The sequence below is a fragment of the Perognathus longimembris genome, chromosome 16 (genome assembly GCF_023159225.1).
Source record: "Perognathus longimembris pacificus isolate PPM17 chromosome 16, ASM2315922v1, whole genome shotgun sequence".
NCBI lineage: Eukaryota > Metazoa > Chordata > Mammalia > Rodentia > Heteromyidae > Perognathus > Perognathus longimembris.
The window spans coordinates 3,031,189-3,051,182 of NC_063176.1; the positions used below are offsets into that span (position 1 = coordinate 3,031,189).

The 19,994-nt window shown below is 40.7% G+C and overlaps 1 protein-coding gene across 1 annotated transcript in view; it reads right to left on the reverse strand.

The window, feature by feature from the left end:
- Positions 1–19,994, reverse strand: part of Slc4a4 (solute carrier family 4 member 4) — a 178,948-nt gene that overhangs the window by 47,411 nt on the left and 111,543 nt on the right. Inside the window, exons 11-12 of the mRNA XM_048364722.1 lie at positions 15,627–15,898; positions 5,537–5,607 (exon numbers count right to left, since the gene is read on the reverse strand). Coding sequence (XP_048220679.1) covers positions 5,537–5,607; positions 15,627–15,898 — 343 coding nt within the window. The remainder of the gene's footprint in view (positions 1–5,536; positions 5,608–15,626; positions 15,899–19,994) is intronic.

Genomic DNA, 19,994 nt, shown 5'->3' on the forward strand with positions numbered 1-19,994 from the left:
AAAAAATAAAAAGAAAGAAACAGAACCAACTGGTTGTGGGTCTTCACTGAGATTAATCTCAGTTAAGAAAGAAGATTGCAATCGAGTTGTTCTGGATCGTATTCTCAAAAGAATCACCCTGCTTATACCAAATGAATCTTCTTGTATTCGTAGAAGCTGAATGAACATGGAAGGGTTTATATAAAACCTTACCCCCCAGAGCATCCTCCCTGAGAGTGACGGATATGAGACAGAATGGGTAAAACAGGACAACCATAATGTGTCCATTAGGCTGGGGATATGGCCTAGTGGCAAGAGAGCTTGCCTCCCATACATGAGGCCCTGGGTTCGATTCCCCAGCACCACATATACAGAAAACGGCCAGAAGTGGTGCTGTGGCTCAAGTGGCAGAGTGCTAGCCTTGAGCAAAAAGAAGCCAGGGACAGTGCTCAGGCCCTGAGTCCAAGGCCCAGGACTGGCAAAATAATAATAATAATAATAATGTGTCCATTATACTTTCCTGTTTTCGTGCCTATTTGAAATTTTCTCTACTACTCTTAAAAACAAGAACATGCATTTAGAAGGAGACTTAAGGGCATCATGATTGTTTTTCACACTTGAGTTTCTCAATGGGATAAAATCGCAAAGATGCTATGCACAAGAAGATTAATATGACAATCTGTTTCCCTTGAAGATGAATGTTAACTCCCAGAATCACCCTGAAGGTGCGTCAAATCAAAACACTTTTGCTTCCGTGTCTGATTATCAAGTAAAATTTATGTGACTGTAGCAGTTCCTAATCCTATGATTAACAGCATCTCCGCATAGACTTGATGTGTTTCACCGGGTAATGTAATAGCAAGAAAGAAACCAATAAGGGTCTTGATTACTCTCCTTGAGTATTGAGTGGTAAAATGTATGCCCTTTAAATCCATCTGATAGTGGTGCTATGAATAAACTAGTCGATATATACATGCAGGGTTTTTCTCACCGTGGGCAAGCTAGGTTTGCAATAATCTTACATCTTATGATCTAGAGCGTGTCTGAGCCACAACTGTTGTGGTTGTGAACTATCAAAAACCAGCTGATTGTTCTACTTGCGCTTAATGTTTTTTGTTTCCTGTTTTTTTTTGTTAGGACTCTGTAGCAGATCATCACTCCCAACCTAACAACCCAAACCATGTGAGTAAGCTGGAAAGCTTAGATTTCAAAAATTCATCAGAGATGAGGATGTGAAGAGCTCGAAATAAACTGCTGCAGGAAACTCTTCAGGAAAGAGTGCCCGCCTGCATCATCCCACACGATCGGGGGTGGAAGACGCATCGCCGACGGACAAAGGTGAGAAGCCAGCCCGCTCTCTACTGCATTTTTCATGACCATGCACAGACCGGGGTGAGAGATTAGAATTCAAAGGAAGTCCTGCAGCTTCTACTCCCCCACCAAACTTGCTCGTAGTCTTTGCCAACTCTATCAATAATGCATAGAAGGCTGGAGGTTGGACACAAGAGAGGAGAGACATCCCCCACCCCACCCCCCCAGACACACTGTTCCTCTCCCAAGTACAAGAAAGTAACTTACTGAAGATGGCAGGCAGAGAAGTAGAGCTGAGAAAAGCTCTCGGAGGCATTCAGAAACTTCTGGAAGGATCAGACAATCTGCCCTCAGATGTCTGGGGGGAGGGAGTAGATGGAAAAAGAGAGATGTCCCAAGGCTCAGAAAGCTGGAGCATAACACAAGACACAGGGCCTTCCCGTGGCGTTCCTGTCACGATGGAAGTGGTGTGTGTCTTGTTTGGATGGTAGTCACATGGGGGTATGGAGCTGCCAGAACTCATTTCAGTGGAGGCCTCGGAACTGTGTGTTTCAGGGGACGCCTCCATGTAATAAACTAACGAACAGGCGAGAACGATTCGAGAAACGAGTGCTCACTGAACCTCTCCAGCGCTTCAGAAGAGAGTGACACTGGGTGTGTAAGTGTGGCCTCTCTGAGAGGAACGTGTTCATGGCTGGGATGCGGTGTGCCTTTCCTCTGGCTAGTCTCAAAATGTTCTGGAACCTTCAAAAGAATTTTCTTTGCAGGTTGAAGAGATATACCAAGTGAAAAACTATGGGGAAAGTAGCAAAGGTGAGAAGAAATAAAGATGTCATCGTTTCAAAGATAAGTAGAAATATTTGAGGGGAAAAAAAACCATATTTTTTTTTATCTTGAGGTACAACAGTTTTAGAGTTTTAATCTCCTGTCTAAACATTCACATGTTTCTTTGTCTTGGTCCTTCTCCCTGAAACACACCCCTTTCCTGGGAGAGAAGCAAGCCTGTCTCCGTGCTAATGAAGCCGAAGGAGGAAGGCCCTTCCTTCTTCCGACAGGAGGCTGTCAGGGCCTTGTTAAACTGAGGTTCTCTCGCCCCGGGCTGCATGTCATTTCTCCCATACCTTCTGTCATAATCTAATTATGGCTGTGAGAGAAAGGAGGAAATTAAGTCTGATGACTGTGTCTTGGGAAAGGCCAACAGAGCCAGGCAAAGAGAATCCAACAGCCCATCAACGCAACAGCTCCCAGTTTCTTTTCTGCATTAACCTGGGTTATGGAGGTAGCATGGCTCGGTGTAGTAGCACTACCTAACGCGAATGGTAAGAGTACCTAACGCTGGCGCAGAGACAAGCCCTGCTCAGCCTATTAATCTGTCCCGCGTGACATCCGTCAGGTGGGTACTACTGTCACCTCCATCGTAAAGATGGGGCACTAAGAAGCACCCCGGCCTGCTAAGTTCTGGAGGCCTGCATTTGAAACAGGACAGTGTCACAGAGGAGCTCGGCCTTCAGTAAGTCCTGCTACAAGTAACATTGTGATGCAGCTACAAGGAACTAAGGTAGATTCTAGATGTACAGATCCCAATTCCCTAGCTTTAAATCCTAGTTTTACCTTCTATGAGAGATGTACCCTTTCGGAGATCAAGTGCCTTTTTAGAGCTCTGTTTCACCTATAAAGTAGAATTGTCATCCAATGATCTATCCGATTGCCTACTGTGAGAATTTCAGGAAACTAATGAATGAGTCTGGCATGCAAATGGTGCTTCATATATTGCAAGGTTTCCATGCTTGTTAGTTTGTTTATCTTCTTTTCTCTTGGTGGCACTGGGGTTTGAACTCAGAACCTCAAGCACTCTACCACTTGAGCTACGCCTCCACTCTTGTGTCTTCTTTAGGTTATCCTTTTGGATAGTGTCTCGTGGTTTTATTTTTTTCCCCCTAGGCTGGAGTCAACACTCAGTCTTCCTCATCTTTGCCTCCCAAGTAGCTGGGATTATATGCATGGACCTGCGTGCTTGGCCAATAAATGGCAGTTATTCATGAAGTCACATGATATCTTTACTGCTAATATTCTAACCATTTACCTAATATGTGGATATTATGCATTTGTGCATTTCTACACGAAGTGTACATAAAGGTATTATATGGAAAAAAGAGGAGAAATGAATATATTACTATATGTTACTAGATATATGGTATGTGTGTGTATATTTATATATATTTAGCTTTTTTGCTGGTTAATTGGAGACAGTCTCTTAGTATTTCTGATTGGCTTTGAATCTTGATTCTCAGAACTCAGCCTTCTAAGGAGCTAGGATTACAGGCATGAGCCACTGGTACCCAGCAGTACTTTACTATTTTAGTTAAGGAGAGAGAGTGACAGACATATGAGGAGCCTGACAAAACACCCCCAGCAGATGAAAATACACCAACTTCAATCTACAGTCATTGAGCATCATGGTGGAGTACAACCACGCATGTTTTAGAATCACTCAGACTTTACTTAAAATCCTTCTCCCAAGAAAGCTTATTTACCTTTGGGGACTTCTTTTTCTCTGTATAAAATGGCAATAATTGGGCCAAATAGTTGGTGCTGATGACTAGAATATATACCAAGACTTATAAGATTATAATACGCATAAAACACCTGATCTCTAGCATAAACCCTCAAAATGGTAGACGAACGTGATCATCACTATGCTTCTGCATCCTCTATCAGAGCCATTCCAGAAGCCAATCACAACTTGCACTTGAATGGAATCCATCTGCATATTACTTCCATCTTATGCGACGATCAGTGACAGGACTTCTCTAGGACTTGCCCAAAGACAAGGCTGAAAAATTCATTAATGTAGAAAGCTTTCCCTGATTAGTTATGGACAGAACTGAGTGAGGGAACCATGTCTTTTTTTCTGTCCCAGCGCCTTTGAGCTCACGGCTAGCACTCTATTACTTGATCCACAGCTCCACTTCCAGCTTTCCAGTGGGTCACTGGCGATACGAGTCTCACAGACTTTCCTGGCCAGGCTGGCTCTGAACTGACATCCTCACCTCAGATCTCAGCCTCCTGAGCAGCTATGATTACAGGCGTGAGCCACTGGGGGAACAATGCGTTTGTAAGGCACTGAAGATAGGTTTTTAATCTTTATTGCAAGTGAATTTATATATCTTTTTAATTTCTTTTTGACTGTGAAAAAGAATGAGTGAAAGTCTTAGAAGAAAGAATTTTCCTGTTTTCTAGACAAGCCCTTTTGGGGCATTAGGTTGGCTGGTTAAAACACTAAAAACTGAACTTCTTGGTCCCATCGGCATACATTCTTTCTCTCACATACATAATATCAATCATGATGAGAGAAAGGGAAGGCTTGAACAAAGTTAGAAAAAACTCAATTGCAAGGAAAGAAGTCAAGGAAGCTACAGAATATGAAAAACGAGAGAAGCAGGGTTATATGAGAGCCGGCCAGGAAGGTTACAAATCATCTTTGGAAAGGATGTTGTGGGCACTCACTACATAATATCTGCCCAAGTGTTCTAGTCTCCTGAGAGATGGGCACTGGACCAGTGTGGTATTATGCTCTCTGTCTTTATAACACTGAGATTGATATTCTTTGGTAAGATTCCATATTCAGCATAGAAGGAACACAATGAGAAGCCTGAAACAGCACTTTCCTCTTTTTATCCAACACAAAAGTCTCCCTCTACGGCATGACCTTCCTTGCAAAACGGCTCATTTTTAAAGCTTCGTGCTAGTCCCTTAAAGATCCCGGGTTACGAGCCATGGGCAAGGATATCATGTAATGGAGGCATGGTCCTCTCTAAGTGGCCAAGGGGAAATGCCTCGCTCCACTCCCCCTCAGTGAAGAGAACACAACACCCTTTGGGTACTCAGAAGAACGGCTAACCACTGTGGAAATGGGGATAGCAGCTTCTCGTTTTCCCACAGCTCTCATTTTCCCTTGTGAAAAGATTTCAAGGTCACAATGAATGGGATATTGAAGTTACATTCTTATGAAGCTTTGGAAAGGACTATAGACAAGCAAATAGTGGCTTCCGGTTTTTCAAATGGGGCGGGAGATGGGGTGGGGGGCAGTAAGGGCAAAGAAAAGTGTTATTTTTCTTTCCTCCCGCTATAAAGTATTCATGCCAGGATTGCTGAGTGGTAGATATCACATTCTGAAATATTACTGCAAACAAGGTGGGTAGGTTGCAGTCAGTATAAAGGTAATTTGAAATATTAAGTCACTTACCATATCAGTAGAAGACATAGTTGGGAAATCTTCTGGGGCCAGTGTAGTATCATTAGATATTGAGATATTAACTGTAAGAAAAGCACAATGTTTGACTATAAAAATAAAATAAAGACAAGCTAAATGCATCATTAGGTGTACTAATACAACAAGAACTGCAAAGCAAAAAAGAGAACCAAGCACTAAAAATGTCTTCAGTGACAACTCAAGGGCATGATGGAATTTTATTATTATTTTTTACTTACTGAATTTATCGTATTTATTACTTGTACTAAATAAATTATTGATTCCACACATTGTGTTTATTGTATTTAGCATTATAACCCTATCTATTGTACTTATCTTTCACCTAAGTAAAATAACCAAAAATTTAAATATATCTGTTGTGTTCTAATGAGAAACAATGGCAAACACTTAAAGAGGTGGCATTAAAATTTATTTTCATTTTCCCAAAGTGAAAAGACACTGAACATCCCCAGTACTAAAATATATTTAATGTATTTTTTCCTAATAGAAGAAATGACTGCTAATAATTAAGGTGATCACTGGTCTCATTTACAGCAGAATTTTGCTGATTGGAGCTCTACTAAATAATCATTCGCTAAGTTTAGCTATGCGTACTATGTGAAAATAAAAATGTCCTAAACAAAGAAGGTTAATATAATGGGCTGCAGTATTTACTCTAACTTTTCCAAATTGTATGTATACAATGTGGCATCCTATGTAATGTAAAGTGTCTTTTACAGCACTTTCTTTATTAAACCGACCTTCTCCTTGGATATATTTCATTTGTGTCTTATTTGTATTGGGGTTTGAACTCAGAGCTCTATGCTTGTTAAGGGGGGTATTCTACCACTTGGGTCACACCTCTAACCCCTTTTTGTACTTGTTATTTTCTGAATACGGTTCAGGCTGGCCTGAGCATTTTTCTATTTATGCTTCTCCCTATGCAGGTTGAGATAAGACCCTGTCAAGTTTTTGTTTTTTTTTCCAGGCTGCTCTCCAATGCAACTATGATCTGCCTTGCTTCATTAGGTCCTCTCCAATTTTTATGGGTCTAAATATCAAAAGATAATAACTTATTAACATATTTTACTTTATCAGACAAACTTCTTTTCTTTCCTCTGAGGGGGGGAAGCTCAATGTATTATAAAATAAGCTGTTACACGAAGAGAATATCCTTAATTTATGGAAATATGAGCTAACACCTGTCAGATTTTTGTCTCCGAACCACATAGCTCATTTAACATTTTAATTGCAAATGATTATTTGGTCTCTTCCTCCTCCTAGTAAGTCCTACTCTGTCATTTTAGCTTCCCATGCTTTAGATCCTGCCGACGTGAAGCTTAAAGGGAAACACACGAGTTTATTTGGTGGTTGGAATTTAGAGTGTGAAATCCACCCGAGAGGAAGAGGAAAGAAATGCCACAGCTTTCCGTAAGCCCACATGGTCCCAGGCTTTCCTCACAGAAACTCAAAAATGTGTGCTAGCAATAAAGAAAGCTAGGAAAGGGGTGTTTCCAGATTCAAATGACTGGTAACCTAAAAAGGCAAAATTTTAAAAAAGACAAAAGAAACAAAGCAAACAAAAGAGAAAATACATAGCGTGGGGCCTAGGTTTGCTCAACGGTGGAATCCGTTCTGACCACTGAATTATGAAACTGTTAACCTACAAATAGCTGCTGCCAGTCTGTGTTTTTCCCCCCTGTTGTTGTTGTTCTATTTTATTACATACCACAGACTCAAATAAGCTAAAGGACACTTGGCACAATGAAACAAGAATCCATTCCCTAAAAGGAAGAGGTTGGTAAATTACAAACAGGAGCTTAAGTTTTGACTACTATCTTATTCTAAAAATTTAAGTTACTTTTCATACATTACTTCATATGTTCATTTTAAAACACCCTGGGACACAGGATAGGTATAATTTATACCCATTTAATCTACCAGACAGGACTCTGAAGTAAGGTCAGGTACAGCAAGTACGTTCCCGAGATTGACAGAATCCATTTAAAGCAGAGTTGGCACCAAGCCACCATTCAGAATCTTTTTCTTTCTTCTACCCAGCATTTCTAGTCCACAAAATCAAGTTGGCTTCTGTGGCCACAGACGTCAAGGTGATAGCGTAGTTGCCAGTGTTAGATGTGACTCTCTGCTACATGATGAGATGTCTGAGCTTTAGAAGAGAAACAGCATGTCTGAAATGGCAGGCTGTGTTTCAATGGCGTCTGGGAAACTGCTCCTGGTTTTGTTGTTACTGTTGCTTAACGTAATTTCATGAGCTTCCCGCCACAAGACATGGAAGGGCTCTTTGCAACACACTTTTCTGCATGAAAGGAAGGGCTACAATATATGTGTAGCAGGGAAATATTAAAAACACCTTCCTTATGAAATGAATAATGGAAAATAAAGTAGTATGCTAAAATAGGTTGCTGATCCAAACTTTCAGTAGTTGCTCTCAGGTTTGAATACACAAATGTGTTTATCTTTTCAGTTTCCCCCAAGACAAACTACTAATGCACACGGGCTAACATGAATCCTACAAAACAATCCTCTAAAGGACAGGGAAACGTAGACAGTCTTTTATCTACTTATTTTAGTAAGCAGGTACTTCAAACTGAAGACTAGAATATACAAAAAGGCATTTGCATGAATGCCCATTGGCAGGGTATAGCACAGTCCATAAATGAGATTAAAAGTAAATTTCTTTAGGCTCTCCGATAAGAGAATGATCAATTACAACAGGGAGCTTTGGCTACAAAAGGTATTGGTCACCACTTGGATCCAGACACATGCTGTGCAAATACATTGGCAACCAACTGGTGAAGAATCCATTTGGATAGAATCCGCAAGATCCTTAATGCAGATACTGCAAAGGTCAAATGGCAAAGCCAAACGCTGCACTCTGTCTTCGCTGTCTGCTCAACACCTTGGCTATAGCAGAGAGACACTCTGTGCTCCAAGAATTGGGCTTAGATGCAGCCAGTCATCACCAGGACAAGCTGTATCTTAGACGTGGTTTCCGGAGTCTCCACAGATAAATCAGTTTGCCTCGCTTGGGTTTTCATGTCCTGTCCCTCTCCCCATGTAGCAAACTTTAAGCTGATCCTCTGGAATAAAGAAATGCATTTTGTCGGTACTGGAAAACTGTACAAGGTATCTGTGACGTTTCCACGTTAAGCTGGCCGCTCCTCCTTTCTGTTTAATGAGAAACTGACAAGAAAGAACGGGAGATAAAGTGCGGCTACGGCGGGGGAAACTTTGGGTGGATAAAAGAGGGGGGCCTCATCGTCAATGTTGAACCCCTCCTGCCTGCGGAATGCCTGCCGCCCTGTTAAACACTCACCCTCTTTATCCCTCCCCCCCCCCCCCCGTCTTGACCCTCAAAATGGCGTGCGTGGGGATGACAGCATGAACCAGCAAAACTCTGGGCAAAGTCGGAAATTAGGTGGTGGCCTCTCGGTCATAACTAATAAGTTTTTATTCGCTTGTTCTTGTTGTTGTTCTCTATTTCCAGATCATTTTTACCCAGAATAATGCGTGCGATGTTCTGTGACTAGGCACATTCTAGTAGACTGTGCGTGACTTGTCTTTTTTAACTCAAGATTGGCACTCTATCCACTTTCTGGGTTTTTGCTGCTTAAGTGGAGACAAGAGTCATTGATTTGTCTGCTCTGGCTGGCTTCACATTGTGATCCTCAGATCTCAGCCTCCTAATTAGCTAGAATTGTAGTATGAGTTAAACGTACTAGGCCATTATTATTATATAGGATTACAGGCCTGAGCTGACATTTTTTACTTAAATTTTATTGACAAGGTGATGTACAGAGGAGGTACAGTTACATAATAAGGTAGTGAGTACATTTATTGTCTTGTTTTTTATACCCTCCCTCATTTTTCTTCCCCTTCCCGACATAAGGAATTGATTTTTAAGCTCCACTCCTCACAAGTCTGGTGGATTCATTGTTTCGCCTTTCCTAATTTCTACAAGCCTCATGCAGAAAGTGTTAAAATATATATGGGAACCACAAAAAGTAACTAAAATGATGGGTATTCAAAATATTGATGTTTTTCTCCAAACATCAAATATCATGAGCAGCAGAACTTCTATCGTGTCGGCGAAAGACTTTCCTAAGAGCCAGCTTCAAGGATGCTCTACCAGAACTTTTCCTTCTTGGTTTTACCATGACTCTATGATTTAAGCCTACTCCAATACAAGAGAACTGCATACAGTAAAAGTAAAATTTATATAGTACGGTACACAGTTCATGGAAGAAGCATTAGGGTTATGTTTTATTTCCTCTTTTCCTTTTCATGAGCTTTCTAACTACGCTACACACAATGGCCATCCTATTTGACCAGAGGCAACACAAACGGGCAACTCATTTCCATTTAGTGGTTATAACCTATTGGTGCATCATATAAAGCTAGTGAATAAACTCTACAATGAAAAATGATATTGAAATTCCACTGTCATGGCAATCGTTTGGATTGGCTGGAAGCCTCCTCACGCTGGGAATAAAGGTGTAACGTAGAAGCCATGGCTACTTCCAACCACTTGGCTTGTTCCTACAGCCAAGGGAAAAGCTGCCTTCTACACAGAGACCACAGAGTGACACACTCCGTGCCTGAGAAAGGATTTAGTCCTCTTAGCCGCTCATCTATTATTAAGCATGTTCTCCCCAGAACAGTCAGCCACAAATCAATAAAATATATCCCCTCTGTGCAGAATACAGTGTCTATATCCTGAGGCTATTTTTCTTGCTTTTATAATTTAACATTTTTAGCAAGGCTTTCTTTGTCATCAGATAGAAAACCAACACCTGGTCAGAAAATTTACTTTGGCTCTTTCTAAAATATTAATGTACCCCTGAGCATTTAATCACCACAACCCTTACACATCAGGCAAATTAACAATGATACTGGAGTTGGAATTTATTTCTGAAGTCTAGGCCAAATGAAAGTTGGATCCCTGTTCATTCAAATATTACTAGCACTATTTAAGTGGCAATGTCTTTTTTTTTTTTAAAGCAATGTGTGTCAAGTTGAGTGTGTATATTCTACTTCGGTGCAAATAGCACAATTCTTAAAAAGCAATGAAACAGATATCTAATAAAGTTTTGCTAATGCGTGAAAGAGAGAGAAAGAGAGAGGGAGGGAGGGAGGGAGGAAGGAAGGAAGGAAGGAAGGGGAAGGGGAAGGGGAAAGGAAGGGGAAGGGAAGGGAAGGGAAGACAGGGTAAACGGATGAAAGGGTGTCCATATTCATTACTTAGTCTGATATTCACATTTTTGAATGAGTTCTATATCTTTCTTAGGAGACCCAAAGACCTTGCCTCTCAGCCTTCAAAGCCATTTTCCACATGGGTCTGTATGGCCTACAACCTTTCTGCAGTCTGTAGAGTCAGTATCACTACAATAAATACTCCATAAGCAACTGATCTCCTAAACTTTTCCCCTTAAAATTAATTTTAGGTGTCCTGTATTTGTCTATAACATCATGCTGCTTGCTAATTCTTTTGGGGAAAGTTTGTAGTAAAGCCTAGTTAGTATCTTTCCCTTAGAAAATTTCTTGAAAAATCAGAAAATTTCTAAACACAAAATATACCTTTTTTTTTTCCCCAAAACTTACCTTTGTAAAGGCTACTTTTAGGAGAGATTAAGAAAACACTATAATGGACATAATACCTGCTACTGATTTGCAAAAGAACAAATGGATATCTGAATTTTCATAACAATCACAAGTTTTACAAAACCCTGTAAGACTAATGATTGTGTATTCCTTTTTATGTTCAACACTTTGGGGCAACGCTGATAGTTCAATATAACCTTAACAGTTTTCAGTTGTAAACTGCACACTCAATTCAGTGCTTCTTGACGGGAAACTGAAAATGGAAGGAAAAGAGTAATGAGCTCCATGTACAGCTCAAGTAAATATTCTAAAAACAACAGAAGACTTCCTTTCATCACAACAGGCACTCTTAGGATAATAATTCAATCAATGAGTCAATAATATTTAAGCTGGCATGGATGACTTGTTTTTCAACACTGGAACAGTATGTAACAACGAACCAGCAACCATCACAGATGCAGTTGTGATCCTAAAAACAGAGACATGATTTTGCAGAAATAAGAGCCAAAGTCACTAATCATCCAGAAAGGTTTCCATGCCCACAACAGAGTTTGACTTTTTAATTTGGCCTCTGTGAAGGCAATTCTTCCCTTTCTGTTCTTTCTTTCCACCTCTCCCTGTTTTCATAAAATGTATTCTCATTTATTTCCCTTTTCTTCATGTGCCCTATCTCCCTTTTAACAGTAATTATTCTTGGTACCCAAGTCATCTATCTAGCTTTAAAGCAAAGAAGAACATTAGCGAGGAGTTTGACATTCATGGTTTTTGCATGAATATCTAGTACTCAAAAACCATGGCATGATAGTTTTAACGACAAAATCCTTTTCTCCTGGAAATGTGAGAGCTGGTAGTGAATGCAAAGGCAGTGGGGCGTCTACTGCCCACTCTGCCTCGGAGGCTTCACGACCGAAGTGTGTAAGAGACCGAGTAACTCCATTCAGAGCCCCAAAGTGAGAGCCAACACGTCCAGCTGACGGAACGCTCACCATATCCCGGCTCATCACTAATACCTCGGTGTAGAAATTTGTTGGTGTGGTAAAGCATAAACAACATGTACTTCTGAGTGTGCTTTCACACACCTGAGTAGAAGTACACACACGAGTGGATTGCTTTACGGCAGGGTTTCAAGATCCTTGAATTCCACTAGTAATAATGTCTACGCTTCCAGGTTGCTGTAAACATTGCCCAGCATAGAATATGTGAACTTGTTGGGCTGCTAACAGACGCTGAGTGAAAAAATCGCTCTTTTTCACTTATCTCTCGCCTACAAAAGATACCTCCATCAATTTAATTTTTGAATTGTAGCCTCTAAAAGTTTTTTTTTTTAAAAAAAAAAAAAACATTCTGACTTGGGCTGGGAATGTGGCCTATCAGTAGAGTGCTTGCCTAGCATGCGTGAAGCCCTGGGTTTGATTCCTTAGCACCACATACACAGAAAAGTCCAGAAGTGGCGCTGTGGCTCAAGTGGCAGAGTGCTAGCCTTGAGCAAAGAGAAGCCAGGGACAGTGCTCAGGCCCTGAGTCCAAGCCCCAGGACTGGCAAAAAAAAAAAAATCTGACTTTTAAAGAAATTTTCTAAGGGTAATATACTACCTAGGGTTCTACAAATCCACCCCTCCCCTACATAATTAACAAACAGCATAAGGAAAGTGATGCTAAGATTATCTGGGTGGAAGAAAGGAACTTGCCCAAGTCCTATCTGGCAAGAGCCAACCTAGAACTCAAAACAGATTTTCTGACTTCCAAGTCTACTTTCATGCCCAGCTGGTGCTATGTAGAGGGAAGAGGAACTCCAGTGCTTCTGAGTTTACTCTCGAGCCATTTACCATAGACTTTCTACACCACCAGGGGGGAAAATGGTCAAAGGAAAAGCCTGCACTTCCCATTCATGTTTTAAAATGGTTCAGTCATTTGTCAAATACAGAGATCCGTGCCGGAAGGAAAAGTACATAACACATTTGGTATGTCTTCTTTGGTTTCACATTACCTTTTCTGCCTGTATCCAATTAAAAGAATGAATGGAAGTTTCCGTTAGCCTCCAGCAGGGACGGGGCTACACTAGGTCTACCTTTTTGTGTATGACAGATGTGCTGACAAAACCCACATCTGGCTTTATGAACACCTCAAGAACACAGTTGAGGGGTAGAGAACCTTGGTAGATGATTACTCATCCTGCCTAAGAATTCAGCTTAGGCACTTTTTTCACGAATAAATAATCATATAAATATTTATAGTGGGAGGGGGTGGATAAGTATCAAAGGGAAGAAGAGACAAATACAGCCAGAATCGGTAACATGTATAATGTGATAAAAAGGAATGTGAAATGAGTCCGAGAGGAGAGAAGAGACGGGGCAGGGGAGAACGACAAGGGACTCATAAAGAAGCACTGAACACCTAGATGGACATGTTAAATTGTAACCTACGCGTACAGCTTTCTGAAGTTCTGAAAAATTATAAGTAAAATTAATTACTTAATCAAATAATCAATAACAAATAGCTGTCCAAAGTAATATCTGGTAATAAATTATATAATTATTAGTAGTAAGTATTAATTAAAATAAGTATGCACAAATACAAATAAGCAAATGCAAAGGAATGTTAAATACGTATGTAAATCCAATAATAATCAATGTCGGGATTTCCTTGGGGATACAGGTTTGAACGGCTCCACGGATTTTATCTGCTTCTCTCCCAGGAAGAACTCCTCATAGTTGTATTTCTTTGGGGAGCATATTTAATTGACTGTTATAATACTGTCTGTCATAATTGCATGCTTATTCATTTCAAAGCACTTTTTAAATTATGAAATACCAACGGCTGAATAGCTAGCTATGTGCAAATGATCATATAAAATAATATTCTACGAAATTAACTCCAAGACAGGAAACAAGAGACGTTCAGTTGCAACTACGTGAATAAATAATGAAACACCTCAAGTCAGTACCCATCTTAGAATGTGCGCTAGGTTATTAAATCCCTCCAGTGCCATGTTCACTTGCATCTTTAAGTGTCCCCTTTGTACCTCTTTGTTTTGCTCTTAAGTGTGGGTTTGATTTTTAATCTATATTGATTTTCCTTAGAGAAGATGAGAAGACACTGCAAGCAGGACGCCTAAGCTGCGCTATCTTGTCCTCATCAGCTCTGATCACTCAGCGCGGCCCTGTCACCGCTCGGGGGACAGGAGACAGGCTGGACCACCAGCATCTCTGGAATAATGTTAACTAGCCTCCACAAGCAGGACACTCTTCGTAGCATTTTATTTCTGTCTTACATTCATAAGTATTTTGCATCTTGTCACTAATGTGTCCGTATTTCTTTTACTGTAAATATGATACGGTTTTCCCTCAGAATCTAGAAGGAAAGTAGATATGACATAAATGTGTTCACATTTGTGTCACACAACCTCCAGAATACTGTTGGATCTCTGGCCCGTGGGGCCGTGTATCAATTCTGACTTAAGGGTCGCTAATTTCATAATTGTCATTTGATTGTCCAATACAGACACTGACCCCTCCTTCCACGATAGCAGGTCTACAGCAACTTACCTTGAAGTGAATCCCTTGTCCAAAAGCCTCAGATACTATAAACTGATGGTGAATTACTCCACAAAAATATCTCAAAGGTCAGGTTGAATACTGCCTTTATGAAAAATTTCTGATCTTGTCTTAGGTTTGGCAAGGCTAATGTTAAAGTGCTACGTTATATAGAAGCATGTTCCTCATCCAGAAGTTACTTGGATGTCTCTTCTGACTCTAAAATAGAAATCTGCCGCCACAATATAACATGCTCTTTTCCCCCCCTCTATTTTCTCTCCACTAGGTCTCTGTCCATTTCTTTTCATGTCTATGTCTTTTCATCTGTCTCCCCTTTCTTACGTTTCTTCTTTTTTCTGGCCACTCATTTGCATCGTTTAGTAGCGGTAATTACAAAGCTCGACTTCACCAGTAGATAACTCTACTGAAATTTCCTTTTCTAATTTCATGATCCAATTGTATAAAATACAAGTATCTCCTTAGTTTCTTTCATGAGCTTAAAAATAGCCAGCTCAAAGTTTATCTAAAGGACGAGATTCCTATGCTGATAAAAGCAGCAGTAAAACGGTGTAATTATATTTCTCTGGTCTACAGACCTGTTACTATAGGTGCCCGGGTCTCCTTATGTACCACATGAAACTGAGAACCACGTACACAATAATTCTTTGCCAACACTGCAGTATGGGGTGACTTTAAAGCATCGCGCTGGTTATATTTACGTTCCCGAGCTGCTCGTTTCAATTCCTGATCAAATCACTGGCGAAAGATAGTTCAGGCTTCATAGTCACTAGAACATTGCTCAGAGAAAAAAAAATCAAATGAAACACCTTCCGAGGACCATTATACCACACTGAGAACGCGCAAGTGGGAGGGAAGCCCCTGCCTTTCTCCACACACTGGGTCAAGGCGGGGACTGGGGGCCCTCACCTGGGTCGGGGGGCACGCAGGCACAGGAGAAGTGAGTGTTGTAGCCCACTTGGAAGTCGGAATTGATGGGGTAGTAATCCGCGAGCTTGATCATCTTCTTGAATGCGTCATAGATAAAGATGAAGCTAATTAGAGAGGAGAAGCCCTCTTCCGTGAAGCGGGTGAAGTACTGGACCAGGAAGCTGGCATCGGTGGCGACCAAAATGAGACACAGGAAGGCCGACCACAGGCCAATCCAAAGTCGAAACTCCAAGTAGTCAAAGTTATGGTCCCTAGAAACGAGAACGGTAAGTGTTGAATCTCCTCCTTCATAAAGCAGAGAGAATGCAAAATTACCAAACGACTACAGAATTCTTGTTCAAAAGACAAGATCACCTTTAGCCACTGATATAAAGCTCAATTTTATCCAGAGACTTTTAAGAATTTGATGGAGTGGTTCGGTTTTGCCACAACAGGAATTATTCTAGAAGTCTGAGGAAAGTCCACATTAAATGCTTTTGGTACCATTTGTAGGTGGGGTAGCTCAGTAATACTTCCTCATCCAAGACACATGATCCTCGCATTCACAGAATTTACAGCATATGCAATTTTAAAGCATAACACTGGTCTCTAGTACACATTCAGTGATAAATGTTTAATTGGTGAATGAAGACATTAAGATCAATATGTGCTGCTTCCAAGTCACCAGAATCCACTGAAGGAGAGAAACTGACAAACACACTTGTATTACAAAATACCAGGTGATAGCATCTTGAGAAAAGGAGTAATGAATTCCAGAATGGAGGTAAAGTTGTAGGGAAAAAAAAATCAAGGTATTGGAACTTCTCAGATGATCTTACGTAAGAACCAAGCCCATGTCCCAAAGCAAGGCTACAGAACTTCAAGCACTCGTGATGTTTGGTCCCTAAATAAGAACTATTACTATTAGATTTTTTTAAGTTTATTTACTTATTGTCCAATTTTTCTGTGATTGACAAAAAGCACAAGTTTGAGAAGAAATGTACTCACTGCCTTTCATAGGAAACAGTAACCCCTCTGTACATCACTTGGACAATCAATAAATAAATAAAAATTTTAAACATGTAATAGTAATAGTTCTTACCTAGGGACCAAACATCACGAGAGCTTGAAGTTCTGCAGCCTTGCTTTGGGACGTGGGATTTTTCTTTCTGTTTCTTATTTACCTGGTGATCCTGGGTTATGAACTCAGGGCCTCATACTTGCACGTTGGGTATGCTATTACTGGAACCATTCTCTGAGCCCCATTTTGCCTTTTCAAGCTAGGGTCTGGCTTCACGGCCTGAGTGGCCTGGACTGAAAACCTGCGTGCACTTCTGGGGATGACAGGACACACCGCTGTACGAGAGCGCCACGGCACCCAGCCCGTGATTGGGATGAAATCTCCAGATCCTCTACGTCTCAGATGACCTCAATCCACAATCTCATTGCTACCTCCCAAGTAGCTAGGATTACAGGTCTGGGCCGCCATGCCTGGCTTGGACGTGGGTTGTGGATAACTGCTCGCAAGTTATTCTAACCCTTTCATAAAGGCATCATCTCTACTGTCCTTTCCATCCATCCAGTCTGAGCTATGAAGTCTTGGCCTATTAAGAACCCCTGAACTGGGTGGAGGTGGGTTATGGGGCTTGAACTGGGGGACCATGTGCTGTCCCTGAATTTTAGTGCTCTACACTTTGAGCCACAGTGTTATCACCTCTGGTTTTTGAGTGGTTAATTGGAAATATATAAAAGTCTCCCAGGGATTTCTACCCGGGCTGGCTTTGAACCTTGATCCTCAGACCTCAGCCTCCTGAGTAGCTACAATTACAGATGTGCGCCAGCGGTAGGTACCCGGCTTGAATTGGTATCCTGACTAATAACTATGTTTGTTCTGTTCAAAGCCATTTTCCACATTGCAACGAAATGATCTGTTAAAATGCAAATCAGCTTAAAACCTTTCAATGATTACTGTCCTTTGAATAATATTCAAATCCTCTATACCCAACAAAACCCTGCTGGATGAATGAATGAATTAATGAATGAATGAATGCCTGTAGCTTAAGACAATGACTGACCATGGTCTATAAATAATTGATCGTGTACCAAATAAAAATGAAGGCTATTAGAACTAAAGTTTCCTTTGCTAGTTTGACGGGTGTGTGTGTGTGTGTGCGTGTGTGTGTGTGTGTGTGTGTGTGTGTGTGTGTGTCAGTTTGCTGACAAGGTACCTAGCTATTTGGTCAAACAGTATCTGGAAATTTCTATGAGGTGTCTTGGGGAGATCAGCATTCAAGCCAGTGTGGTTGGAATAAAGCATATCTCCTGTACGTGCAATGAACTTCATCTCATCAGACAAGGGTTAGTAACATGGCCTTTCCGGAAGCAAAAGAGGAAGCGTCAGCACACTGGCTTTGAACCTGACCTGCAACATGCCTGCTCTGTGGTTCGAAAGCAGCCAACCTCCAGGCTCAAACTGAAATGCTGGGTTTCCAGGCTGCCCTGTGGGTTTCTGCACTCGCCAACCTGTAAAACTCTTGTGAGCCAACCCTTTGTAATCAATGTCTTTCTGTATATACACCTCATTGGTTCTGTTTCTCTGGAACAACAGATAGCTGATAGAGATACCAACTCGCCACCCGTATTTCATTTTATAGACGAGTTGAGACATTCACCCAAAGTCATGGTTTCAGTGGCAGGACCGGGCCAGACATGAACTCTCTTGGTTCTTTATTTCGCATGGCACTGGGCTCAAGGTGTGTTAATGTTACTGTTTTTTGTTCCTTCTTGTCATCAAATCACATGAATTAGAAGACAGGGCCAAAGCATACTCCTGTAGAAAGTTCTAGTCTATAAATGTTCTGAGGCCTAGAAAAGACAGCTTTTCCATTGCTTTCCCGTTCCCTTTATGTCTACAATCCTACTGATTATTCCTCAGTATGTCCTTGTGAGGCAAGTATGCTATAGAACAACATGCATGAACTAGGAATTTGAAATGATTCATATTATCTTGCCATGAGTCAGGGTTAAAGTCAGTTAAGAAATAATTCTTAGGACTTCTAAGCTAGCAGACAGCAGACTGCTCTCTTAAAAGTTTCAAACAATCACCTATTTTGGCTTCCCTGATAAAATGAAAGTTACAGTCATCTTGATCTTACTCTAAGATTGCCAGTGAGTGGTACAGAATGGATGTCCACAGGACAGGAAGACAAGTAAATCCACTAACTAACTAATGGTTAGGATACCATCCGTCTGGGCACCGAGGGGAAACAGCATGCACAAGTTTCAATCTTAGACCCTAGACACTCTTCCAGAGTAGCTACTCTACGAGACTTCCATGCTCCCGGAGCAGTTCAATGAAAATGACTTGAAATCACGAAGGCCGATAGAATTCCATCATGAAAGCTGCATGCTTAGAGCAGCAAGAAGGAAGTGATAAAAGATGAGAAACTTTCATGCAAGTCGCTCAGCAGTAAGGACTAGCTGAAACTACAAAACAAGGACTTCTCTCTGTCTCCCCAAATGGCAAAATCTGAGCAAGATCAAGTTTTCTTGCTACACTTCAAAGGTTATTTAGTGTGCTGAAGTATAAAACAAATGATCAAAAGGGAGATATAGCAGAAAGCGTGTCCCAGGTTGCGGGGAGCAAGGAAGGCTTCTTCCGTGGATCATCTGATGAGCCAGCCATGGATGGAACACGCTTGGGGAATTCGTGACCTATGAAATCGTTTGAATCCCAACAGCACATCAGCATTGCTTCCATAAAGGAAGTGAAGGAGTTCACAGCATAGTGAATAAAATAATGTTTGATGCACATTACACAAAGATAGCTTTAAAACGTGTTTTCTCAAATGTTTTTCATTGCCTTACAACTGTGTTCAAATAAAATTACATGAAACTATGTAATATTACCAAGTACCAGGAAACAGAAGCGAAAGTGAGGAAAGAAATGGTTTAGTGAAAGGAAATAATCTCTATCCTGCAATTATTTAAAACAAACATTTTCTGTAGATTGAGGCTCTGATCACATTTCACCCAATAAATCTTTCTGCAAAGGTTATGCGTGTTTGTTCCTGTTTATAATGCATGCTTGTTTAATCTTTCCACAAAGGCTTTCTTGTCTCACAAAATGTTTTCTTAAACATATAAAAACTGTTTGACTCTTTCTATAAACTGACATGACTAAGATTCCTTCCAATGTTCTCAGAATTAGAACAGAAAAGAGATTTGTAACAGTGACCTACAGAAAATTCACAATATTATTAAAATTCAGATCCTGAAGCTCTCAGAAGGCTCTTGCTGAAATTCTTAATATGGGTTGTTTTAAGTCTTAAATCTTCATTCTTGTCTTTAACTTATGATTGTTTCTGA